Source organism: Rhipicephalus sanguineus, chromosome 6, assembly GCF_013339695.2.
Source record: "Rhipicephalus sanguineus isolate Rsan-2018 chromosome 6, BIME_Rsan_1.4, whole genome shotgun sequence".
Taxonomy (NCBI): Eukaryota; Metazoa; Arthropoda; class Arachnida; order Ixodida; family Ixodidae; genus Rhipicephalus; species Rhipicephalus sanguineus.
Window position 1 is genome coordinate 174,416,056 of NC_051181.1, and position 27,008 is coordinate 174,443,063.

Below are 27,008 nucleotides of genomic sequence, written 5' to 3' on the forward strand. Positions count from 1 at the left end.
ATGATAAGCAAGGCTAAGCAGGTTGATTGGAGACCAAAATTGAAACCTTTTTTATCGCTTCCAGTTCGGCCAAACTAGAACACTTAACGCTTCTGCACACTCATGGACTCACAGCGGCTTGGACATATAGAGCAGCGGTGTTGCTATTCGTCTTCGCTGAAAGAAAATGAATTTCCTGAAACAGTAATAGGTTTCATCGCTCCATGAAACGTTTACTGGTTTCCGCCCGTATTTGCGTCGCTGATTATTTAACTTCCAGGCCCGACAGATCAGAATAAAGCATGACAAACTGATCTAACGTTATAGATTTCCTGCTCAGCGGTAGCTTGCTCCGCATTGTCGGAGCACAAGGCGCGAGAGTGTCGCATAAGCGGCTGGCATGCACCGCCTACAGTGCGTGGTTGCGAGACGCCGAGGACAATCTTAAGAGCAGAAGCGTAGCACAAATTTCATTATATAATTACGTGATCGGTGTGTTGAAGGAACACTTGGCCTCAATTGTTGCTTTGCGAGCGTGCGGGTTAGCGTCCTCCTTGCCCACCCAGGCAGATACGCCTTTGAGCCCTAGCACAGTTGGTCATCGCTCGAGTCGCAACAAAAATATCGATCTACGAATCTCTATGCGCGGAATGTTCTTCCGAGATCAGCAGTGTCATTCTAAGGGGGGGGTTGCACCGAGTTTTATAGGTTTGCATGCACAACTGATGCGTGGTCGGCATATCCAGATGTCTCACCTTGAAGGACGACCGGTCGTCGTCGGTGCGTTGTAGCAGGCTATCTTGTGGCGCGCTGCGCTTTCCCAGATCTTTGAGAATTTTGTCGTTGGCCTGGATCTTGTTCTTGATGCTGCGCTCAATGATGTCCTGCATCATTTTGTCACGCAGCACGTCCAGCGGTGAGACGATGGACAGTGAAGGCATGTGGTCCCGGTTGTGCATGCTGAGCGAGGGCAGCGGGCCCGCGCGGCTGCGAAGGGACAGCGGGCCCCGCTTCCACAGGTCGGACAGGTCCAGGCCGGGCTTGCTCCCGACGCGCGCACCCAGCGCCGCCTCGCTCGCGAGAAGAACCAGCACCAGCCATGGGCCCACCGGGTGCGTCCGCATCCTGCGGGGCAATTCACGCTCGGTCTATGACAAACTCGGCGCCGCGTCGTTACCCGGGCCAATAGTGAGTGAGTGAGTGAGTGAGTGAGTGAGTGAGTGAGTGAGTGAGTGAGTGAGTGAGTGAGTGAGTGAGTGAGTGAGTGAGTGAGTGAGTGAGTGAGTGAGTGAGTGAGTGAGTGAGTGAGTGAGTGAGTGAGTGAGTGAGTGAGTGAGTGAGTGAGTGAGTGAGTGAGTGAGTGAGTAAGTGAGTGAGTGAGTGAGTGAGTGAGTGAGTGAGTGAGTGAGTGAGTGAGTGAGTGAGTGAGTGAGTGAGTGAGTGAGTGAGTGACAACTTTATTCATCAAGGGGTGTGGTGGTAAGGGGGGAGGGGGGGGTACCGGGCTAATACCATTTGGCTCTGCGTCTAACATGTCATGTTTTTCATGTACATCTGTTGCGCTGTTAAGCTTCTGACAATTATAACACTGAGCAGTGTATCATTCTTGTGGGCATTTTTTCGCTTTCCGGGGGCCTTCACAGGCCTCTCTGCCTTATCGCCGCAGGCGACTGTACATTTATTTTTGCCTGAGTTAAGCTTGGTGTTCGACTGATCGTTTTTTTATAAGACGCGACTTAATGCCACGCAAATTACCGAAAAAAAATTCTTCGGGTGCCCAGCCATAACGACTCGTAGGAGGCCCATTGCCGAAATGCTCCTAAAGTCCATAGCTTGCAGCATGCTATGAAAGCAGACATTGCGTCGGGCGGCTCCTTTCACCGTCGTCAGCCTGACTGCTCTCACTGCAGGCCGAGGCCTCTCCCATGTTCATCCCGCACCTGTGCTTGCGGCGGCCACGTTATGCCCGCAAGCTTCTTAATCTCATCTGCCCACCAAGCTTTCTGTATCTCCCTCGTGCCTTCTCTTGGAATCCAGTGTGTCATGTCACTCTTAAGGACCAGCGGTTATCTTTCTCACCTTGATGGGAACTGTCGCGCACAAAAGACGGGACACAAGAAGGAACAAGATAGACAGACGATGACCGTCTTTTGTGCGCAACAGTTCCCATCAATTTGAATCACCAACAAGGCCAAGTCGAAACCCTCTTGATCTTTCTCACGTGCTGCATGCCCTGCCCATGCCCGTTTCTTCTTCTTTATTGCGAGTAAGATGTCCTTAACACCAGTTTGTTCCCTGCTCTCTTCTTGTCCCTTAAACCTACCATTTTCCTTTCCATGGTTCTCAGTTTAAGTTGAACCCTCTCTGTAAGCCTCCAGGTTTCTGCTCCGTACACCGCTAAGATGCAGCTGCTATACGGCTCTCTCTTGAGGTCTCAACTACCACTCATGATTTGAGAATGCCTGCTGAATGTGCTGCACCCCATTCTTATTCTTCTAGCAGCTTCAGTCTCATGGTTCGGCTACGTGGTCAGTACATGAGTGCTAGTTGTGGTGTTGTTGACTGAGTGTTGTTTGTCGAAAACATTGTTCACCGGTGTGTTCAGCGTTGTGTTCTCGTTCAAAGAGTGAAGAAAAGCTTAACGATGCAATGGATAACGAGATGCATATTACATTCACGATGGGTGAACAGACTACAACGATCAAAACACAGAGGTGACCATGTTAAATTTGCTCTTTTCAGCGAGCAGTTTCGTGCTAAATACAAGTCAGCTTCTTAAAGGGGCCCTGCAACACTTTTTGAGCACGGTCAGAAAACGTTACCAGAGTCCCTCAATACCTTTTTTAAGGTCGCGAAACGTCGTGGTCACGCTATGAGGCAGCTTTATGTGCTGCCGAAACGCGGCGTGCCACAGGAGGCATCGGTGCTGATGATTGTGGTCCTTTCATTGCATCTGCGGCGTTATTTTTCGAGACAGCTGAGGTGGGGGACGACGACGATGCCGAACACGACTGGTTCCGTGTCCAACCAGAAGCCGGTTTGTCGAGCAGCGATTCCAATTCCAATGGTGAATACGACCGCTCATTATCTGTGTTTCGTATATCACTTAACAAAGTTATTCGTTTTCCTCGCTGTCTCTCTTATTTCACAAACTACATGCTTGTTGGTCTCGCTCCAACATGTAATCCTGGTTGATTGATAAGATTGTTGTGCTTCTATTCCGATTTTCGAGATGGCAAGAATATAAGGATTCAACATTTTGGCCCTTTGTAATCCAATAAAAATCTTATAACTTATTGGGCATTAAAAACCAAATATCTAACTCGCCTTTTCTGCGTCGGAAATACAAGAAGCCCGATTAAGTGCTGGGCTTACTGACGCTTCTATTAAAGACCACCTTCTAGATAATAATTTCTCGAGTTTTACGGCCAAAACTACGACATGATTACGACGCACCTAAATCCATCTAAATCTCGTTCAGAAGTGGCATCGCTTTGGAAAAAAATTTATGGCTCGTGAAGCACCTCAGTTTTATTTTCTTGATTGTTAGACCGAGTAGTTCTACCGAAGCAGCACTTTGCAGTTATGATTTATTGATCTTCTGTTAAAATAGTTGTCAATGCTTAACAGAAAATTGAGCAGCTGTGCTGGTCGAACAATCTGGCGCTGTGCGCAATCAATAATTCGCGATTTCCTGCGGTTGAATGTGTGTGCAACAGCTCAGATTTTTGCCTCTTTCTACAAGTGGCACCGCTGGGGCATTGTTGCGAGTGTGCGCCATATAATTTCCGGCAAATATTAAAAACTGTAACCTATTCAAGCGTTGCGAATAACGGCTCTCACCAGGCCACGGCGGCAGCATTTCGCTCGGGGTGAAAAAAAGAAAATCTCCGTGTACTTACATTTGGTTAAAGGCCCTCAAACGTAGTCTCCCACTTCGCCGTGCCTTATATGTTCACACGGTGGTTATTCTTGCGTCTTTTAGGCTGAAACCGCCGCGCGCTTTGCGCGGTTATTCTTTTCGCTCGGGTGCTCATTTCATACCACACATTCAGGCACGCAAGTACAGTGTTACAAGCATAGCTATACGTGCAAGTGAAGCGACTGTTGCCGATGTTTGGCTGCCCCGCGCACAACCACAGCGGCAGCAGCGCTTACATGCCCTCCCATGCACAGTTGCGCCGCTAGCGCCGGACGCTGGCTCCTTATAAAATTGAGGCCGTAGTCTCGCGACCAGAAAAGTTTTGAAGGACTCTGACGTTGCCGATCGGTCGTCGATCGTTCCGGAGAACACGCGAGCCAAACATTACGGCGGGGCCTGGAGTTTACAATTAATCCTCAATGTCAGCTAAAAATCGCTCCCTCTTCTCTCGACAAGTTATGCCGTAAACCCCAGTCCACGGCCATTGGTTGATTTGAGCACTGTGAGCTGCATACTTACCGCGGCCGCCGCGTGACGCAGCCGCTCGCGATCACACTGAAAGCAAGACGTGCGCTCGATGAAAAAAAAGAAAAAAAAAGAAAAATAAAGTGCTCAAGGTAATGATGGGCGCTGACGAACGAACGCATCGTCTTGCCCCCTTGTCATCTCCCCTCTGCTTGCTGGTACGAAAGGGGAGAGAGGGCGCTTAAGGGGGTATGGTAGCGTAGATCCAGCAAAACACTAAAATATAAAATACACATTTATTACTAAACTATAATACACACTCTGTGGAGCAAAACCGTGAACTGGCGAGCGCGAGTGCTCCAAGCCGTTTAAAAATGGCGCCAAAAACCGCGCTAGGTTCTTTTCCATCATTGTTTCTGCGTGTATGTATTTTTTTTAAATAATAAGCAACGCTATATCGGTTGAACATATTCACTTCCTACCAGTTTCGTACTTTATGATTGCAAATTTTCCCACCAAAACGCTTTTGTAGCCTAGCCCGTCCGTCCGTGCCCTGGCTCGGTGCTAGCTGTGGCCTGTCCCCATCACACTATCTCAGCAATCACGTGATGTCACGGCGTTGCATAGCAACAGTTGCGCGTTGCTCCTTCCAACGCGTGTTGCGCAATGCGGCGGCGGCGTCTGCCCGTCAACTCGCAACAGTTGCGCGTTGCGCAACTGTCCGTCGGCGGAGTCGAATGGCCAGAGGCTTTCGCTGAACACACTTTGGAATTTACAAAGTGTCCTGCAATTTTTCTAAACATAAAAGCGTGTTTTTCTCACGATCAGTTTTCTAAAAGGTTTGATGAACTTGATTTACCTTTCCTGAAAAACTACCTGACCGATCGTGTTAAAATTTTCTCACATTATAATAATAATAATACCTGGGGTTCAACGCCACAAAACCACGGTATGATTATGAGAGACGCCGTAATGGAGGGCTCCGGAGATTTCGACCACCTGGGGTTCTTTAACGTGCACCTAAATCTAAGTACACGGGCCTCAAACATTTTCGCCTCCATCGAAGATGCAGCCGCCGCGGCCGGGATTCAATCCCGCGACCTTCGGGTCAGCAGTCGAGCGCCCTAACCACTCGACCACCGTGGCGGGGCAATTTTCTTTCTCACATTATACTTCAATTTCTTCTGAATAGTCTTAATCTAAAACTTTGAAAAACTGTTTAAGTTATGATTAGGAAAAAAGAGGTTAATTGGAAAGGCTCTCTTGCGGCACGAACAAGTGAGGGCAGTACTTTTTTTTTTTTGCGTGTGAGATAAATAGAGGAGCCCGTTCTTACAGGTAGGGATTAATACCAATGTCATGCGGAATTAGCGAGCCAGACTTCACGGTCATACACTTCTTAGTTTCTGAGAAAAGGTACATTTAATTTTATAGAGCACGGTCTAAAATATGGTACTAAACTACAAAAAAAAAGTAAGAAAGGCCACACGGTAAAGATAACGCAGATGCAATCCAGAAGCTTTCTTATTGAGCATGCAAAATTTTACAATAAAGTATGGAACAGTTGCCGATATATAAAGCTGAAACCAAGCAGATGGAGCTTGATGTGGGCGATTTGGGGTAACATATTGAATGAAAAAAAAAAACGCTGCGCAATAAACACGGGGACTAGAAGAAGACACTTACAACAGACGAGCGCGAACTATCAACTGAAATTTATTCGAAGAAACACGAATACCTATACATGAAAAATAAAACCGATATCGCCATCCTGACGTACTAAGGCTCCATAGCGACATAAAGGCTATCTCTTTTGCCGCAAGCGCCACTGACGCGCAACTAATGCGTGCAGTGTACAAGTGAAACCACGACAACCCGTTCGCCCTACAGTGTCCCCTTAAAGCGTGCGAGAAATCCCTGCAGCTCCGCCCGTACTCGACGGATTCTAAAAACTTTTGCGGCGGTCAATTCGTGAGGTCATTTCAATGAAGCCATTCGATGATTACTCGGGCCCCCTTTACACCAACCAGAAGACGTTTTGGCAATCTAAACTATCAGCCAATAACACCACATTTTCAATTAATGAATCTACTAATAATGCGGATACAATTGCCTCTGGCTTTAACTCACATTTTCAATTCGTTTTTTACTCAAGGTAAGTGCGAACTTCCTGCGTTATAATGCGTCATAGCTTCTAGAACTGATCATTTCACTGGGTCACGCGATGCTGTTCTAAACTTAGTGCTAAAGCTAGAAAGTAACAAGTCCAGTGGCTCTCATAACGCGCTTCCTTTATCTGTTATTCTCCTAGGGCGTTGCTGCTATATTTACAAAGTCACTTTGAACTGCATCTGTTCTTTCCTCGTGACGACGTTCTTAAATTCTGCTTTCGTGCACCTCCAGTAACAAGCAGATTTTAACTAACTAGCGGCAAATCTACCTAACCACCGCATACTCTTGGTAACTATGCCATATATCGTACTTCAACATATAACGGCTAAGTGGAATCTACCAATATAAGGGGAGAAATTCGGCCTTTTTGGTAAGACACAACACGTGCGCTAACTTTCAACAACAACAAAAAAATTTTGTTGAAAGTGAGCGCGCGTGTTGTGTCCTCCCTTCTCTTCCTTGTGTCATTTTGCGCTAAATTTTTCCTACCAACATATCGCTAATTCTCTCTCCATACACACACACACACACACACACACACACACACACACACACACGCACACACACACACACACACACACACACATATATATATATATATATATATATATATATATATATATATATATATATATATATATATATATATATATAGATAGATAGATAGATAGATAGATAGATAGATAGATAGATAGATAGATAGATAGATAGATAGATAGATAGATAGATAGATAGATATATCGCGAGAATGATGAATATGCCATACCAAATACCAATGCGATAGCTGAATGAGGTGGTAAACGCTACACCGACCCACAGCCGGCGCAGCATTGTAACGTCTCGTCGAGAAATCTCGGTTGGTAGCTGTAGCCGTAGCAACGAATCAAGCTTCTGTGGGCGACAATTGGAGTTTAGCGGAGAATTCGAGTGCGTTAGCGTGTCGTTATGCGCGATGGGGCCAAGTTCTCTTGCAGTGTCTACTCGTGACAAGGGTATGCACTGCGTGGGCGCTCCATCGTGGGCAGCGTCGTCGGCATGGTGGTTACCACTGATCCCACAGTGTCCCGGCAGCCATTAAGACTGTGTAATGTCTTTGATTAGCGAAGCGATGACAAATTTCGTTCATATGAGGCACCAAATGATGGTAGTTCCCACGTCGTAGACTTGGCACGCTTTCGAGGACGGCCTTTGAGTCGCAGAATATGGCCCATTTACCAAGAGATTCTTGTATAATAAATTCTATTGCGGCTTCGAGCCCGTAGATGTTGTGACGTGTGAGGTCTTGAACTTGACGACGATCGATCGAGATGGCACCACAAAGGCGCCCGTCGAACTTCCCGAGACCGAACCGTCCGTGTAATCCTGAATTCGGTTAGCGTACGACGTATCCAAAAGGTCCAATGAGATCTGCTTGGGGGCTGCAGATGACAGGTTCCCCTGTTTAGATATCCCGGTCACTTCAAGGTGCACAGGGGGTCTTTTCAGGCCGAAGACATGATTGCAGGCGAGAATTTCCACGAGATGGAAAGCTGGATATACCCGCAACGACTTTGGAAAACTCTGCTTTCGGGCCTTCTTGTGTTAAGCTAGCGAGGTGGTGGTCAGGAAATGTGACGAATATGCGCCCGGAGTGTGTCGACAGTTATATATGTCGTAATCGGGGGATTTTTGGCAGTGGCCCACCGTGTGAGCACACCGAGGTAACCCCTTTCGTGGAGTGCTCACATCTCGCCCTCGAAGAAGAGACTCGCCTCTATTGCACACGTGATGAAATTCCTCGCCGGTAAAACGTGGGCCACATCCGTGCCATTTATGTTTCAACTGTGCGGGGCGCTCTTGTTTGGGGTATTTGCGATTTAGCACGCCAGTGCTTTCCAACGCAGGGAAAACTAACATCCGGGTCCTGTAAAGCATTCAGGACCAAGTCCTTCCCACATGCATGACAAACGTGTGGTAATGATTTCCATGTCGTGACATCAGTGGCATGGCATGTCATGAATGGAATGACGTGAACTGCATAAATAACTGCATATCATGGAGCATGCAAACATGCCATAATATTTATAGTGTTCACTCCCAGAAAACCAATCGCAGCTACCGGCCTATTGTGTTGTGTACAGTTGCCTAGTGGAGACTCAGCACTTCCTGGTGCTGTCTTACTGCTCGCTGATGGTGGCTAGCGGCGGCCAAATGTGGGATCGTTAATTTTCAATATTGTTGTCTTGCTGCTGGCTGGCACCCGCTGTGTTGGTTGACTGTCGGTTAGTGCTGCCTAGCATTGGTGACTGTCGGCCGTTGTTGGTCAGAGTCGTGTATTGTTGGCGCTCTTATGACGACGTAATACATATTGCGCCTGTATGACTCTTATAGAATAGCGTTGATCCAAGCCACATAAATTCGCCAGTGAACTGCGGACCCGCTGACATATGTTTCCGACGAAAGCGATGTTCGAACGTTCGTGCCGATGGCAGCTAAAAACGCACAAGAGATCTTCTCTGTCTTTCAGTTTCTGTCTTGCCCAAACAGTCACCCTATAGTGTCAACGATCGAGCCACCATTCAGGCATCACGGTGTAGCCCCGCGCAAAATAACTGCTCAGATTATACAAAGTCGTCGACGCTTGCTGACTGCTTCGTGTCGATTACCACAATGCTCGGGATCTGCCAGAAGTTACCGTTCAATCTCGGATGGGCGGCAAGAAAGGGTCGTAGCAGATGGTAGTGACAGCGTGCAGTCACTGTTGAAACCAATCTCGAGTGGATGAGAGCGCTTTTCTAAGCGCCTTTCGCGAAACCGTGCTTAGGTTGGGATACACGTCTGTAAAAGACGCTTTAGGTATGTAGCCACCCTTTAAAATGACGTATTTCTTTTAAATTTATTTTTCGCATTCTAAAAATGTACGGGCATCCAGAATTGCGGTGCAGAAAAAGTTGCGTCTCTATGTGGTCATGTTCAAAAGTTGTTGTCTTTTTTTGTGACTCCCCTCAAACAAGAAAATGCATGTTTGAAAAACTCGATTCGCTTTTCCCCAAAATCTGATTTTCAGTTGCATTTCGTTGCGCAAAAGCTCGTAGCTTCTCAATGAATAGGTATTTTTCTAATGAAACTTTCCATGCTTCCTGCTGAGGCACTAACCTGCGCAATGAACCAGGATAATTGAATACGATGAATAATTTTGGATGTTACGAGTTTTCAATTGAATTGCAAGCTCCTAAAATGACAGACTTCCTGGTTTTCACGCTATATTATATTTTATATTGATGAAAACGCAAAGATCCTTGTTCGTTGCAGAGCCTACATTCACAGCCCTACTGCTACGAAGCAATTTCAGTTTCATATGGTAGGATTGGTAGTTATGACCGTTGGCATTGTAGCCGTATTTTGGGTAACTTTGGTAACTATATTGTAATTAGTTTCAGGTTCTTTACTCAACGCTCTTGAACTGTCTTTTTAAACCATCCTTCCTATGGCAGACAAAAAGTAATTAATTCTTGGTCAAAATCTAGAACGATTTCAAAAAAAAAAAGGTCACAGTTCCGCCGCAACGCCGATGCAATGAATGCAATAGCGACAAATTGGAATGTAACGCGAAGAATGAAAAGCAGCTCGAAATTTCCAGCGCGTCACTCAAGCGCAAAGGATTCACGAAAAGCACACACACGGGACGAGCACGAACTATCAAATGTCACAGCTCGACACTTAAAGCACGCTGCTCAAACAGAGAAGGACGCACGAAACGAACGCACAGGTATACACAAGACGAGCGCGAACTAACAACTGTCGCACTGTTATTACTTATTCTTTCTGTTTGAACAGCGCGCTCCTTTCGCAAACGTGGCCGCTGCAGCGAGCGATGTGCGCTTCGTACGCTCTGCAACTTGAGCGGAGACATCGCGGTGAAAGCACAAGACATACAATCCACCCCCATCACGAGATAAGCGCGCGTGCAGGCGAGCGCGCCCTATAGGGCAAAGTGCGCCTGGCGACGCAGGAGGCGCGAGCGCGTCGCAACGAGGGGGCCGACGACCTTTAAAGCGCGTCCCTCGCGCTTTTCGCGCCATTCCGCTGGTAACAAAGAAAGCACGCTGAAGTAAATGGCCTAATATATAAATAGCTCGCCGTTAGCTTGCGGAAAGAAGTACGCCTCGTGGCCTAGCCGTCTAACGCCGCGCGCTGCGAAGCGAGAGGTCGCCCGTTGGATTGCGTGCTTCGGAAAAAAATTATTCTGAATTATTTTGCTTTGTGGTTTATATATATATTGCCGCGCGTCTTATTTTTCATGAGTTGAAGCTTCACCCACAAAGACTGTCGGCAACGCGCTGCGCAGGCCGCGCCGCGAAGCTTCGCGATTGTTTTAGAACGTTCCGTTAAGATTGCGCGCCGCGCGCGAATGTTCCAGCTCGAGAGATAACGCCGCCACCAGCGATATCGCTGGAAAGTTCGATAGCGCCTGTATGAAAGCCGACGCGCTTGACCGCTTGTCAGTTGATCGACGGTCGATGCTCTGTTCGCCGCTATCAGTGTATTGCTGTAGTTTGACTTTCAGTTTCCCGGCCACAAGTTCGGCCAAATAAGGAGTTTCATCCCGGACGTGCTGACTGCTGCCTTCGTTGACGTTACGACCACGTGACAACATATGTAAAAGGCACAAAGAAAAATAATCCAAATATATATATATATATATATATATATATATATATACATATATATATATATATACATATATATATATATATATATATATATATATATATATATATATATATATATATATATATATATATATGCATATACGGTCCCTGACGGCAACGGCAACGAAAAAAAACCAGCCGAAAGTGTCCATATAATTGCTATCGCAATAAAAGGTGGCAACATACCTTAATATTTTTATTGTTTAGAGCCAAGCTTCGGTATTAACGGCCCCGTTGTTATGGAAACATGCTCAGTGGACGCTGCGCGGTTGCCTTGTGATAAGGGTCCGGCTTTGTCGGTAACGATTAGTCAGCACAGAACAAGGAAGGGAACAACACCTGCTTCAACAAGAATCATTCTTTGCTTTGTTGATCATTTTTGCTGAAAGATGTGTACCTTCTTGTTCGTGGTTTGGTTTCTTGTGCGCTTAATATTCGCTAATTATGTTGGGCTCCTTTATCACCATCGCAGATATCACCGGTGCTGGCCAGTGTCGCAGCCGATAAATACCAGCAATGCGAATAAATCAAGCAGATAAGCGCTTCGAGGTTCAATAAGAGGGTTGAACCTGCAGACCCTGATCAGTGCACTCTGATGGCGGTTGCTTGCGTACAGGTGTGCAAAGGGAATGCTTCGCTGAAGAGAGCGCCGCTTGCCTTTGGGAGGAGAAAAAAAGGTGCCTGAGGCGGTGCGTTTCTTTTATTTGTCGCATGGCTTTCGAGATGCAATCGATCAGATGTTCGCTCCCCCGTGCGTGCGGCTTCTAGAGAAATTGCAGGAAAGAAGCCAACAAGGCAGCGAAAAGGTGGCCGCCTGCGCTAAAAGGTTCCAAAATGGTGGGGCCCCTTTCTTGTGGTTCGCACCTGTTCCGTCCAGCCGTCGCCGGGAGAGAAATGACGGCGTGCGTTTAGCGCATACGTTGAGCGAGTGACTGCCGTGGCTGGGCACGTCTTTTCGAGGCACGCCCGAAGACTGCTCGCATTAAAAGCCTCAACGTCAAGGATGCACGGCAAGAGGATTTGACGCGAGGTCCTTTGTCAGTTCACCCACACGGATAAGCCCGGCAAGAAGAAATTGTTCTCTCGCATCGTTTCACTCTCGCTACCTCTGACGTCACGACCGTTGTATTTGGAGACGTTAATTCCAGCGGACAACGCAGTCTCAGAGGAGACCACTTAGCGAACGCGGGAGCTCCTTTAATGTTAAACACGCGCAGGTACTTGAGTAAGAGCGTTACCGTTTGTGTTGCGATATCTTTGTACTAAAAGCTGATCCGCTGGCACTCTTCATAATTTGGCCAATCATTGAAATGACACGTACCACTCAATAATGCCATCACATGAACTTTTTCTGCCTCTTTATGCCGAACATGAATAATATGTACATCCATCATCTAACTGAAACAAAAAAGCTCTCTGCAGAAAAAGATCAATTCCGTGATTATTTTCTTTCAGGCTACCAGAAGAGAAAAAAAAAGGGGAGGGGGGCAGCGTTGCAAGTTTGTTATATGCTCGTTCACACTAGTAAGTATTTTCTTGGCTTGTATGGCGTAAGACCCTGCTGAAAGTGACCCATGAAACCCGTCTGAAACATGAAGGAAAGGAAGTACACCGACCACACAAAAGACTAGAAGGAACGTCGTTTCGGCTCTCTTAGTCTTTTATGTGGTCGGTGTACTTCCTTTTCTTCATCATGTAACTGACTCAGTCTCACCTCTTTGATAGCAGCGCGCTTTATTTTTTATTTTACAGAATCCGCAGCGCAAGAGAAGGAAGGCAGGCGTTGCCTTTGTTTCAGAACCTATATGTTTGCACTGCACATTTCGTGATATGCACGTAAACCACATTCAACTCTTTAGTTTATCAGCCAATACGACGAACGAAGGAAGGGCAATTTTAAGGGCTTGTTTTTCTTTGCTAGACACAACATTACTTTTTCCTTGGCTTTCTTGTCTCTTAGTTCTAACTGATACTATGTGACGGTTACGCGAACAGTCGCAACGTGGACGCGCAACTAATGTGTTCCGTTAACGCCAAAACATGGATGGATTAGTCCTCGCTGTGGTACAAACAAAACCATCGTATTTTACATGAATAATATGTCGAAATGGAAATTCACAATCACCGAGAATGCTAAGATAGAATGTAATGACATCGCTCCAAGAATGAATATTACAACAAAAATACGATCAGCTATCGAAGCACTGGTACCGTATTTACTCGAATCTAGGCCGGCCCCGATTCTAAGCCGACCCCCGAAATTCTCAAGGCCAGAAGAAAAAAAAACTTAATCATTGTACTCGAATTTAAGCCGACCCCCCCCCCCCCACACACACACACTTTCGCACATCGTTTTTTCGAAAAAAAAAAAACATTGGCTTAGATTCGAGTAAATACGGATATTATTGCAGAAAAGAAAGAGGGACAAAAGTGTGACTTTACTGTAGCTATAGTTTAGTAGGCGTTCTGCACGGTAGTTATTGCACCATCTCGACGAATGAGCTCGAAAGAACCTGTAGCTCTTCCTAGGAAATGATTTGTGGCTCTGACGCAGTCGACAACTGCATGCCAAAACAGGAGCGTGCCGGTCCGCGTCGGCTGCCGCCGCAGCCTGGACTCAATCATCCGATCAAACATGGCAGCGCCCATGTGAATCTGCTGCCAGACTCTTTACGATCACGAGGGAAGGCATTGAGGAATGCACACAAAAGTCAATCTTCCTAGCGTTCGTCAGCGTCTTGAACGAAGGCACTTCCCGCGACCACCGGAACACGAATTTGGCAGAGCCGGGATTTACCTGGTGTGTGCAATCCTCCAGTTGCATGCCGTGCAGAGAGCTTTTATTCTGCTATAACGAAGCCTTCGTAGAAAGCGTTTTATGCATTGGTTTTGCACCACCAGTACATATGGATCAGATGTAAGGCATTTTTAGTATGGTGTCCGCAGCAGCTCTGCGGAGGCGGGAAGCTGTTTCCTGCGTCCTGCTGCAGGCGCCCAATTACAACTCTCCATATATTAACAACATTCTACGAGCGTGGGACAGTTGAATTCGGAGCGTGGGTGTCCGGGTCCAGCACCGAAAATTTATTGTGCTTTGTACATTAATTTCATTATAACGACGATCGTCTTACGAGGCAGGGGACGGACGCACGGACAGTTTTCTCAGTGGGTCGGCATAGGAATTCTTCTTACGCATGAAAAGAAAATAATTGGGGGCACCAACGCACTAGCGGTGTGCGGATAGAGCGAAGCTGATGGCCTTCCCTTCCTCCTTTCCCTCCTTCTGACCGTCGCTTCTCTTTCCCACTCTTCGCTATTATACATATGGCTATGCTACGCTTTCTCTCTCTCTACCTTTCCTTCTGTCTCCTTTCTCTCTACCCTTTGCTCGTTCTCTCGCCCATAGCAATGCTATGCATATGGTTCCCATAAATGCTTGTTCCGCTAGCGTGCTTGGACAGCCGAGTGGTTACGACGTTTGCCTTAGGCCCATGGGTACCCTGGTTCGAATCCTGCCTCGCCAATAAACGCTGCCTAATTTATTTCTCCTCCTCCTCTGACGCGTTCCTCGGCGACCCATGGTGACGTCATCGCTCGGCGAGGTTTTCCTGCCAACGCCTTCGACAGCCTTAAGCAGCTTTGCTGTTAAAAAAAAAAAAATCCGGCAGATCCCACGCATTGTGGGAATCGATGTAATGCGAAGCAGCCAGCAAAGAGCTGCATACATCGCTTTGTTTATTTTTGAGCCAAATGAAATCATTCACGCCATGGCATCTAGTTCTACATATATCGCATGTTTGCCATGCACGCGTGCATGCACAATGTGATATACACCAGGCCAGTGAAGCGTATATTCTGGTGTATATACTGCATGACCGTTCATTTATGTTCATCACGCACTCCTGTCATGCCATACCAATTTTGGTGTATATCCAGTTATCTAAACGGCCGGAAGCGCACCATAACAGTGTCACGTAAATTATACCGTACATGACATGCATAACATAATTCGCATGTTAGGACGTGTCATTTATGTTCGTCATACAGTCACATCGCACAATACCAATTTTGGTGTATATCAAACGAGCGAAATGGCCGTGAGTCCACCATGCGCGTGGCATGTAAATCATGCCGTAAATGATATGCATATCATAATTTTCAAGTTACCACCTGTCGTATATGTTTGCCATACAGTCACGTTGCGCAATACCAATTTTGGTGTATATCAAGCGAGCTAAACGGCCGCGAGCGCATCATGAGCGTGGCATGTAAATCATGTCGCACATGACTTGCCTGTCACGATTTTCATGTTACCACCTCTCATTTACGTACGTCATACAGGGGCGTCGCGCAATACCAATTTTAGCGTATATCAAGCTAGTGAAACGTCCGCGAATGCACCATGAGCGTGGCATGTAAATCATGACATGCATGTCATGGTTTTCATGTTACCACCTGTTATTCATGTTCTTAATACAGTCACATCGCGCAATACCAATTTCGGGGCATATCAATCTAGCGAAACCGCCGCGAGCGCACCATGAGCATGCCATGTAAATGATGTTCTACATGACACGTATGTCATGATTTTCATGTTATCACCACTAATTTACGTTCGTCATACAGTCGCGTCGTGCAATAGCAATTTTGGTGTATATCAAGCCCGCGAAACGGCCGCGAATGCACCATGAGCGTGGCATGTAAATCATGACACACATGACATGCATGTCATGGTTTTCATGTTACCACCTGTTATTCACGTTCTCCATACAGTCACATCGCGCAATACCAATTTTGGTGTATATCAACCTAGCAAAACGGCCGCGAGTGCGTCATGAGCGTGGCATGTAAATCATGACGTGCATGACACGCATGTCATGATTTTCATGTTACCACGTGTCAGTTATGTTCGTCATGTCGAAATGTCTTGTCATACCAGTTTTCGTATATATCCATTCATTTAAACGGCCGCGAGCGCCCCGAGACCATGTCATGTAAATCATGCCGCACATGACATGCGTGTCATGATTTGCGCATTAGGGCCTGTCATTATGTTCGCCATGAATTCTTGTCACGTCATACCAGTTTTGGTATATATGAAATTAACCAAACGGCCGCAAGAGCCCCAAGGCCGTGGAATGTAAATCATGCTGTTCATGACATGCATGTCATGATTTTCATGTTATGACCTGTCATTTATGTTCGTAATACGTTCATGTTATTCCATACCAATTTTGGTATACATCCGATTAACGAAACGGCCAGGAGAGCACAAAGTCGTAGGCGGATAGATAGATAGATAGATAGATAGATAGATAGATAGATAGATAGATAGATAGATAGATAGATAGATAGATAGATAGATAGATAGATAGATAGATAGATAGATAGATAGATAGATAGATAGATAGATAGATAGATAGATACGCTGAAACTCGCAGAAGTTCGCTAAGAAATGCTTCGCATTTAAAAACAAAAACTGGCGAAGCTTGCACTAAGCCGCGCAAGCCTTGAAACAGCGGAAGTGGACGATTCTGAAGACTAATCTGGTAGCTTCTAGGTTGTCTCTAGGCCTTAGCTATGTGATGCAGGTTGTTTCTAGGTTGCTTCTGTGTCGTTGCTAGGCTTTAGCTAGGTGATGCTAGGTTGTTTCTACGTTCATTCTCAGCGCACAGAGGTTCGAGAGAAACCACACAGAGTCACACGGATGTCACGACACGGATGTCCAAACTCCAGAGACAGAAACTCGCGCTGAAACTAAGCGTTCGCACCTCTCATACAGTCACAGACACGAGATGGATGTCTAACCAGAGACAAGCTCGCGCTGAAACCGAGCGTTCGCACCTCTCACAGATCTACGGGCAGGTAGTCGTTGGCGTAGGCCTTGCATCGCTTCGGGGTCTTCTCGCAGCCGCCGTTGCTTTTCCCGTTCCCTAGCGTTGTGATAACTGTTGCGTTCTTCTTTTTTAGTGTAGCAGTGGTGAGTAGTGGGATTTACTCAATTTATGTGGCACATACGCGTTTATGACGACGATGATTGCTTCGTGATACGTGATGCATATTAGACGCCGTCAAAATCAGTGAGCTCACGCCGTTTGGTGCGGGAATTCCAAGGTGGCGTCGCCAACCGCATTTTCATTTTGCGCGTTTTCTCGCGTCGAGCGTGGTGATTTTGAAATTGCGAAAAAGCGTTCTGCTCCTATGAGAAAAATTGTCTTTTCTGTCCCTTTCGTAGGATGGCTATGGAGTGCCTACGTTCGACTCCTGTTGGGACCGTGGTTTTTATTCTTTCCGTCCGTTGGAATTTTTCGCTCTCGGAAAACGCCGCCGACTGCGCATTTTCTGCGAAACGAGCTGCTCAACGCTATCGCGGAAGTTCTCCGAGGCGGTGCCCCCCACTTTCGGAGTTGTCGACCGAGTGCTTATTCATTTGGTGAGTGAATGTGCTCTATAGCAAACTGATCAACGACGGCAAAGTGGTGCGTGCCACTTGAAGATGTAAGCAAACGCGCAAAATTAATTGCGAATTTGGTGTTCACACTAGCCGTTTTGCCGCCAGGTCTGCCACGAATACCTGAGGACGAGTCGCGAAGCCTTCATTCTGTCACTGCTTTCTAAATCCGGTAATTAAGGGTCCGGAAAACACGAGTAATATCAACCGTCCGAATAAAAGAAAAAGCCCGAAGAGGAGGCAGTCATTAACGGTCACCTTACGCATCCGTCGGGCCCTCTTGCGAGCTTAATGAGGAAACGATTACTTGCAAGACCGGCGTGAAACTCAATTTTCTTCATTGATGGGCTTTATCATGGTCTGTCGCGTTATCTTGGCGTTTTTATGCTTGCGAAAAGTGTTTTAGGCGTGTTGTTTACCGAAGCGAGCAATTTACAATTATTGAACGACGCTCGGGTAGTTCGGGACGCTTCGTTACTGATTTTTCTACACCCTCAAAAAGACGGCAAAAAAAAAAACAACTCATTGCAGTAATAATTATCGCTTCTCCAGAATTTTCTTTATCTAGTGGGCTTCGTTTACATGCTCGCAAATTATCGCATCGCGTTTTAAGCTTTCTTTCTGCTTACTTCGTCACGACCCTCCACTCTTGAGGAATTGTTGTTTTGTTTTATTTGGCGAAAGCCTTAAAGGAGCTTTGACAGAAAATTTCGAAGGCGAGATAGCTTGTGGGATATATTTGTGTGAACACACACGCATTATCTACAAAATATCAACGGCTAATATAACTTAGAACAGGGGTCGGCAACCTGCGGCCCACGAGGCACTACGATGCGACGTCATGCCTACCTCCATTGTAATGTTTCTAACTCGACTGTGAAGAAGCTATTTCGGTATTAAACAAGAATGACTTCTATTCCAGTCTAAATGAAAAAGATTTCTATTTCAGCTTTTGTGCGGTATTGTCATTTTTTTCTCTTTGCCCTCAATGATACCCCGCCCGGTGTTCCGGCTTCATGTCCCGAAAAGGTTGCCGACCCCTGGCTTAGACCATATTTAAAATCAATTTTAATGTGCGTGTCGCGCAATCGCTTGCGAAACGCCCCACCTCAAGACATCGACACCAACTACGTTTTAACTGAAACAACCACGAGCCAACTGCATCACGAGTTTTCGTTGGCTGCACGGACCGTGGTTGCTGCCATGATCCCTGCGAGTGCTCTCTCCTAGCAGACCTTTTCAACAGAAAGACCTCCTTTATGGACTTGAACGAGACTACAAAGGCTGACCTCCTTGCCTCGGTAGTGCACTTTCGGAGGGTCACGGATATTTACAGTATCCCAGGGGCGATCACACTTGCACAGTGGAACTCGGGTGAAATTCACCAACGCTCGTCTACACAGCATGAATACCAAACTCCAGCTCCGGCTTCCGTCAGGAATATCGCGAGCTGAGGAGACGCTGCTGTGCCGCCTGTGGCTTGGCGTGGCCTTCACGAAGGCCTGCTCCTGCCTGACTGGAATGGCCAACAAATCTACATGCAATAACTGCAGCTGCGAGAAACGATCTCCCATCTTCTGTGTGAGTGTCCCCGTTTCAGTGCTCCAAGACAAGAACTTTCCTATGCGTTCGATAAACTTGATAGCCGCCCTTTGTCGGAACAAAGGGTTCTGGGACCTTGGCGAGGCCATCGTCAGCACAGAAGGCTTTGAAAGCATTATTGCGCTTCTTGAGGACAACTTGTCTTAGAGACAGACTCTAAGCAGTGTCGTATTCTCCTTTCTTTTTTTTTCCTTTTCTTGCTCTCCTTTTTTGTAACATCTCTCTTCCATCATCTTTTATCCCCCGGCACAGGGTAGCCAGCCGGTCTATGAACGTCCTCGTCTCTCCGCTTGTTGCTTCCTTCCTCCCCCTCCAGAGGGATTGTAGCAGCACCCAGGAAGCCTTCGATGAAAAGGGTTGTCAACGCGGTGCTCATGTGCACGCGGTTTTGTATGCTCACGTAGCCAGCTATGTTTACCTTAAAGGACCCCTGACACCAAATTTGGAAACTCGAGATGCTTGTGTTGTTTGATAGAACTGCATGCGGGGGCACTTCTGACCGATTATGAGTGACGAGCGTTGCCTTTAAGATATTTTAATTTGGTTTTAAAGTAAACCTGAGTGCTCAACTGAAGTTTGAGCTCCTATCAACATAACCACTAGTATGACGTAGACGTAGGCCCCTTGTTACGTTGCAGAGGTAAAGCAAGTATTGTTGACGTCACAGACAGAAAAAAATCACACCATCTCCCGCTAAAGGGGACCTGAGGCGATGCGAAGCAGCGTTTCGGCATGTAGAGCCCGCGTTTCAGAGGGGGAGGGGAGAGGGGAGGGGAGAGAGGCAAAGTGGAGAGGGGAAGTGGAGAAGGCGAGGGAAGAGGGGGAGTGGAGAGGGGAAAGAGGATAGAGGGAGGAGAAGGGGAAAGAGTAAAAGTGGAGAGGGGGAGGGAAAGTGGATAGGGGAAGTGGAGAGGGTGAGCAGGTGTGTGGAGAGGGCTTGCGCATGCGCATTAAGGGTGGTCACGCCGCTTCACATCTAATATGCGCGGTGCACTGTGGTATATTGCGAAGCATGCTTGCTCTTTGCTCCTGCCACCTTCTCCTTCTTCGGTACTTACGGTAGAATAGCGCAAATACCAAGACGAGAGAAGATGGCTCTCCCATCTTCTCTCGTCTTGGTATTTGCGCTATTCTACCGTAAGAATGAACCAACTCGCCCAACAAGTCACCTTTCTTCGGTACTTGTCGGCAGGCAGCGTGAGCTCTCCGTGTGTCTGTTCTCCAACTGGCAGTTTAACAAGCGCGTGGCTGACGTCACCCAATACTGAGTTCACGTGATCACGCGTGCCCCGAGGCGCGACCGCCGCGGCGCGGCGCTAGTTTCTTATCCTCTTTCGGCGCGAGTTTTGAACCTACCGTAAAAATGACCATAATTAACGCTGCTAGGATTAATTAGGCATCAATTAGGAGCATTTACTGTGTCATTCTGTGATTACATGACATAGACCTACTTATTACAACATAAATGTCACAAACAAAAATCGACAGTCAGGGGTCCCTTAAAATCACTCTGGCTCCCGCCTCACTCGGCGCTCTTTGAAACCGAAACTGCGACTGGGCGCTTTAATGCCGTCTCCAACTAATTAACCGTCGCGCGCTCGAGCTTTCCATCCGTGATAAGTGGGTCATTAGCTCCTTATTGCAACGGAAAGAACAAGATGCAAAATTTTTGTGTCAGTGCTCATTTAAAGGAGTACTGACACGGTTTTGATGAATCGCAAAACAATATATTTTTCGTTTCCTTGGCATAGAGTGTGAGCGCTATTCACACATTGGAGCAGGGAAACACTTAAACATATTTTAGTTAGAGTTTAAAGTTTTCATGGTCCAGCATCTGCAAGCCAACCCCACCGCAATGGACATTATCATGTGGACTCAACGCAGCGAACACTGCATGCGTAAATCTCCGAAGTCGCTGTCCTCCCGACAATCCTTCCTTTTCACGATGCCACGGCGCATGCGCCCTTCCCCTTGCGGAAAAGTAGTGAAACGCCGTACGACCGCGGAGGCCTTTGTTGGGGCCATACCGGATGATGATGATGATGATGATGATGCTCCTGGGATGATTGGCACCGGATGCCCCCACCGCAGAGGAAAATATAAAGGGATCATCGTCGTTTACGTGCACCACTTGCTACAGACGACAGAGCTACTGTCAGTGTGTCACGAGTTGCTGTCCCCACGTGAATTATATGCACGTTAGATTGTGTTGACACATCACTGTGAAACCACCGCCCAGATATCAAAACCAAAAGTACTTTTTCAAGTTAGCGGTATTTAAAATATATTCAATGCATTACGAGACACAACGATATCACTTGCCGGGTTCTAGCCACCAGTGCTTTTATTTAGAGCAACAATACGGGAATTTCTCAAGTTCGTGTCGGTGCTCCTCTCCAGGTGGAGATCTTGGTGCTCCCATCCGCGAGACTCGCGCGCGAAAATTCGCGAGGCTAATTGAAGACACCACGCGACCTCCTCCGAGCCAGTGGCATCTGGAAAAGGAACGGCTTGTTGGGACGTCATCAAGACGTCACCAATCGCCGAAATGTGTGACGCCCATGATGACGTCACAACATTTCATCACCGCAAGGTGGGTCAATTTCAGAGCTCGTGCAACACCACGTGAGGCGCAGAAAGCTTCAGGGGGAAACACTGAGAAATGACTCGATGCATGACCGAGTGTGCACAAGGCCTTGAATTGCGACAGGAAGGGCAGCATTGCGCGCTTTACCTTGCCGTTCGTCGAATGGCTTTGGCAGACATTTTTATGAAAAGCGTATGGCACTTTTCTATCAGCACAATAGAGCGGTGCGCATTTAGTCCAACAACTGTCGTTAACCTGGAGGTCATTACTTGGGATTTATCTGGAAAAAATAAACGCCCAGCTTTCTCTCAGCAGCCACTCGAGTAGCATTTTAACAGCCGCAATCTACTTTAAATCACGTAAGCAAAGAGCGAGCACATCTTGCCGGATTTAAATAAAGCTTTGACCGTAGCCGGCCAGGAATGCTTTCCTTTCGTTTCTCTTTGCTCGCAGTGGTCTGCAGCAGGCGTCGTTTCAGAGCTGCGACCTTCTGTTTTTTTTTAACACGAAAGTGTTTTATGCCGGGGTTCACCACGGCTCCACTGACGTATTTCCGTCACAGATATGACGTTGTAAAAAATACACTAACAGATGGCAAAGAAAAGAACTAGAAGGAATAGTTCCGTTGCTGGGAGTCGAACCTACGACCCCTCGCTCCGCAGCGCGCGGCGCGAAGCCACTCGGCCACAGAGCGTACGTTCTGCAGCTTACTAACGGCGAGCTATTTATATACACCATTTGCCGGTGGCGGTACTTATAGCTCGGTGGCTTCAGCGTGTTCTTGTTATCACTAGCGAGATGGTGCCACGGGCGCGGAGGGCGCGCTTTAAATGTCGTCACCCCGCACGGTGCGATAAGAGCGCGCCTCTACAGGGGGTGTCTCTTGTGCGCTTGCGCTTATCTCATGATGGGGACGGTTTGTACGTCTTGTGCTTTCACCGCAAGTTTCCGCTGACGTTACAGAGAGCACGAAGGTCATTTAGCTCGCTGCAGCGGCCGCGTCTCCGAAAGGAGCGCGCTGCTCACACACAAAAAAGTAACATTTGTGACAGTTCTTAGTTCGCGCTCGTGCTGTGTATGTTCGTTTCGTGCGTCCTTTCTGCTTTAGAGCGCGCTGCAAGTTTGGAGCTGCTTGTCGTTCTTCGCGTGACATTACAATTTGTTTCTATAGCATTTATTCCTTCGCCCTTGTGGTGAAACAATGCACAATAAACGCTCAACTACCACTGTGAAGACACGCTTCACTTACGTGTTATACCGATTCCTATGAAAGGGGGATCAGCCGTGTTTTTACAGCGAAAGCTGTTATGAGATCATTTCACCGGCCGTTTTTGGCGCCGTAGTTGTCCGCCGCCGCCGCTGCCGCCGCCGGTGTCCGTAACCAGTATCGCTCGAAATAAGAAAAAAAAAACGAAATAAGAAAAAAATTCCAGGATGGAACGAGGTTCGAACCTGGGCCCTCTGCGTGGGAGCCCAGTATTCAACCTCTGAGCCATGCCGGTGCTTGAAACTGCGTTGTAAAAAGGTCCTATACAGGCTTGATGTCGGGAAGGAACCACATTAGCATATGTAATACAGCGTGGTAGAAGAGTAAAATAAGCACCAAGCGTCGCACAACGCGAATTCTGTAACCAGGCGTCACACAATGCGAATTGCGCAAGGAGTAGTTTGTTGAATGCTTCCAACCCATTACAAAGGGCTCTGCCATAATTCTTCATCGTCATCAGGCACAGCATCAACAAAGTGCGCATAATGCCTTACATGCGTTTAGCAGGTACCAACGCTCTCCGTAGAATGACGAAAAATGGCACAGTGCCTGCTGCCCTACTTCTCAAAAATTGCAATGATTTATAGCGTAGTGGGTTCCTCGTAAGTGTACTTTTATTGGTTGCCAAGGAAGCCCATAAGCGCATGATCCATTTCCTCGGGGTCTCAGTCAAGTTCTTCGCCCCTCCCCCCCCGTCTCTCTCCCATGACAACGTATGTTATACAACATGACGGAAGAGAGAAATGGCGACCGGGCGTCACCCAATGCAAATTACATAACTGGTGGGCCGTTTAAAGATTCCAACCCATTACAAAGGGCTGAGCCATAATTCTTCATCGTCATCAGTCGTCGCGTCAACAAAGTACACATAATGCCTTACAGACGCGTAGCTGGTGCCTCGCTTCTCCGCAGAATGACGAATAATGGCTTAGTAGGTGCTTCCCAACTTCACAAAAATTGTGATTTATGGCGTAGTGGGTACCTTTCTAGTGTACTTGTATTGTAGCCCCAAGAGAGCTTAACGGGCTCTAGAAACGCCGCTCTTCCAGCTTTCGCTGTGACTGTGCTGCGGTTTCAGCGCAGGCCTGGCGTTTTTTTTTCAGGGACTGTCAGCCTGAGGTCCGTCAGAGAATGGACAAATAAGTGCATTGGATACACTATTCTGAGAAGAACTGAAAGAACACCGTCTTTACAGAAAAAAAAGTCACAGTTTCGCCGTGACAGTTTCGCCGCAAGGGCGAAGCAATGAATGCGATAGCAAGAAACCGCTGAAGCACCAAGAAGGACGCCCTAAATGAACGCACAGGCATGCACAGGGCAAGCGTGAACTAACAACTGTCACAGTTGTTACGCCTATGTGCTTGAGCAACACGCTGCAAGTGTCGACAATGGAGAATCAGACGCTTGCTTGCTTGCTTGACCCTTAATTCTTGGCTCTTTCCCACTACGGGGGATTGGCCATGAAACCGGCGGTTAATATAAGTGGGGAAATTTAGAATTTAGACGCTCTTAGATATTTCTTCTTCTTTTAAACTGCGGCGCGTGGAGTGACCCTCTGCGTCTCCTACCACAGTGGGCGTCCGATGCAAGGTGTACCCGGTGTTCTTTGTTTTTTTTTTCCCTTCCACATCCCGAGTGGGTACAGAAATTGGCCACTTTGTCGTGCGCGTTACAAGGGCAGTATTCGAAATGAAAGAAAATTAGGAGAGCTGCGTCTGCAAGTGTCGACAATGGAGAATCAGACGCTCTTAGATATTTCTTTTTCTGTTAAACTCTGGCGCGTGGACTTACCCCCTGCGTCTCCAGCCACACGAGGGCGTCTGATGCAAGGTGTTCCCGGTGTTCTCTCTTTTTTTTCCTTCCACATCAGGAGTGGGTACAGAAATGGGCCACTTTGTCGTGTGCGACTCAAGGGCAGTTTTCAAATTGAAAGGAAATAGGAGCGTTGCGTGATAGGAAACACGCTCACGCTCCTCCGAGATTTGCTTACCACCAGCGGCACATGATGAATATAAATAGCGCGCCGTTATTTCGCCGGCGCGCGGAACCCATGGTATTTTTTTATTGAAATAGAAAATAAATGAAAGAGTTGTCACCATTGCTTGCTGACGGCTACCCCTTTCCACATAGTTGTTAGGATCAAAAATAAAAAACGAAAGCAATATATATATATATATATATATATATATATATATATATATATATATATATATATATATATATATATATATATATATATACATATATATATATATATATATATATATATATATATAGTCCTATAAGTTCAAGAACTCTGTAGCAACCGCAAATATTAGTGTCTTCAAAAAAACGCTGGAGCACTTTCATTGCTTTGCGGTTTATCCTAGTCGGCCATGGGCCTAGTATTTCGTGCTTGCAGCAGTTGAAGTCGCTGTAGAGACGTCTGAGATATGTTATGGAGAACTGGCACGGAGTAGGCAATCTTCTGGCGGATAAGAGCGCAATGGACGTGGAGTAGTGACGCCGATGTTCCACTACATTTTGTCCCCGCAATGCGACGAAGAACATTTACGGTGCTTTTCACTTGGTTTTCCAGATCGGCTATATGTTGACTCCATCTGAGTTCGCTGTCTAAAGTAACACCAAGGAATCAATGCTTTCTTGCGATTTCGATTCTTTGGCCGCTCACAAAAAGTTTCAAGTTTTTCACTTTCTTTCTCGTGAACGGTAGAACTACAGATTTGGCGTGAGAAATCTGCATGCCTCGCTTCTTCAAGTAATCGCTTATTACATTCAGTGCTTGTTGAAGCCGATGCTTGATGATTTCAAGAGATTTGTGAGACCTCCATATGCAGATGTCGTCTGCGTACATGGATATGTTCAAGGCTTCTGGCAGCACTTTTGGAAGACCTGCCATTGCAGCGTTGAAACTAGCGGACTGAGAACGCTTCCTTGGGGTACACCTCTGTTCACTTTGAACAGATCGCTTTCGCCATCATTGGTAGAAATGTATATCTGCCTGTCATGCAGGAAGTTGGCGATCCATTTAAGAATACGGCCATGCACTCAAAGTGAGGTAAGCCCGTACAGCACAGATAGGTGGCTGACAGAGTCATGCTTTTCTTACATCTATGAACACCGCAACAGCGATGTTCCCACAGTTCATTTCGTGTTCCACAGATGTGACTAGGTCAAATACGCAGTCCATAGTGCATCGTCACCGTCTGAAGCCAGACATCTGTTCTGGAAGAGTGTTGTTAGCTTCAATCCACCACTGCAGCCTTATGTCAATCATTTTTTCCATGACTTTAGATATGCAGCTAGTGAGGCTGACTGGGCGATATGAGTCAAGCGATAGCGGTGATTTGCCGGGCTTTAGCAGTGGCACAATTTTCGCGACCTTCCAACACGACGGGGCGTACGCCTCTGTCCACATATTGTTATATATCCCTAGAAGAACTGTCGTGCCTCTGGGGCCAAGATTTCTCAGAACGCTGTACGACACGTTGTCTGGACCAGCTGCTGTCCTTACACGGGTTAGTGATAAAGCAGTTCGTAGTTCTAGTAGAGAATACGGGTCATCCAGTTGGGTATGTGGTAATGCACAAGCATCTTGGAATAGCTTCTCTACAGAATTAGGCAGTGCAGTAATATTCTAATATTCTGTGCAAGTTGTCCAGTTCCTGTAAGAATTGGACTAAACTCATTAGCAACATCGCGTTCGGATAATCCAAGGGATATGGCCAATGCTCTGAATGGGCTCCGCTGGGATACTGGATGGCTTAAAGCAGTGACTATTTGCCAGATTTTCGGAAGCGGGGTCAATGGGGTCAATGAGGTGCAGAAATCACGCCATTTTTTCTGACCCAATTTCTGCATGTGCCGGTTAG

The 27,008-nt window shown here is 46.9% G+C and overlaps 1 protein-coding gene across 1 annotated transcript in view; it reads right to left on the minus strand.

Annotated features, from left to right (window-relative positions):
• The window catches only part of LOC119397074 (uncharacterized), a 234,188-nt gene that overhangs the window by 24,106 nt on the left and 183,074 nt on the right, over positions 1-27,008 (minus strand). Inside the window, exon 2 of the mRNA XM_037664513.2 lies at positions 735-1,104. Coding sequence (XP_037520441.1) covers positions 735-1,103 — 369 coding nt within the window. The 5' untranslated portion in view covers position 1,104. The remainder of the gene's footprint in view (positions 1-734; positions 1,105-27,008) is intronic.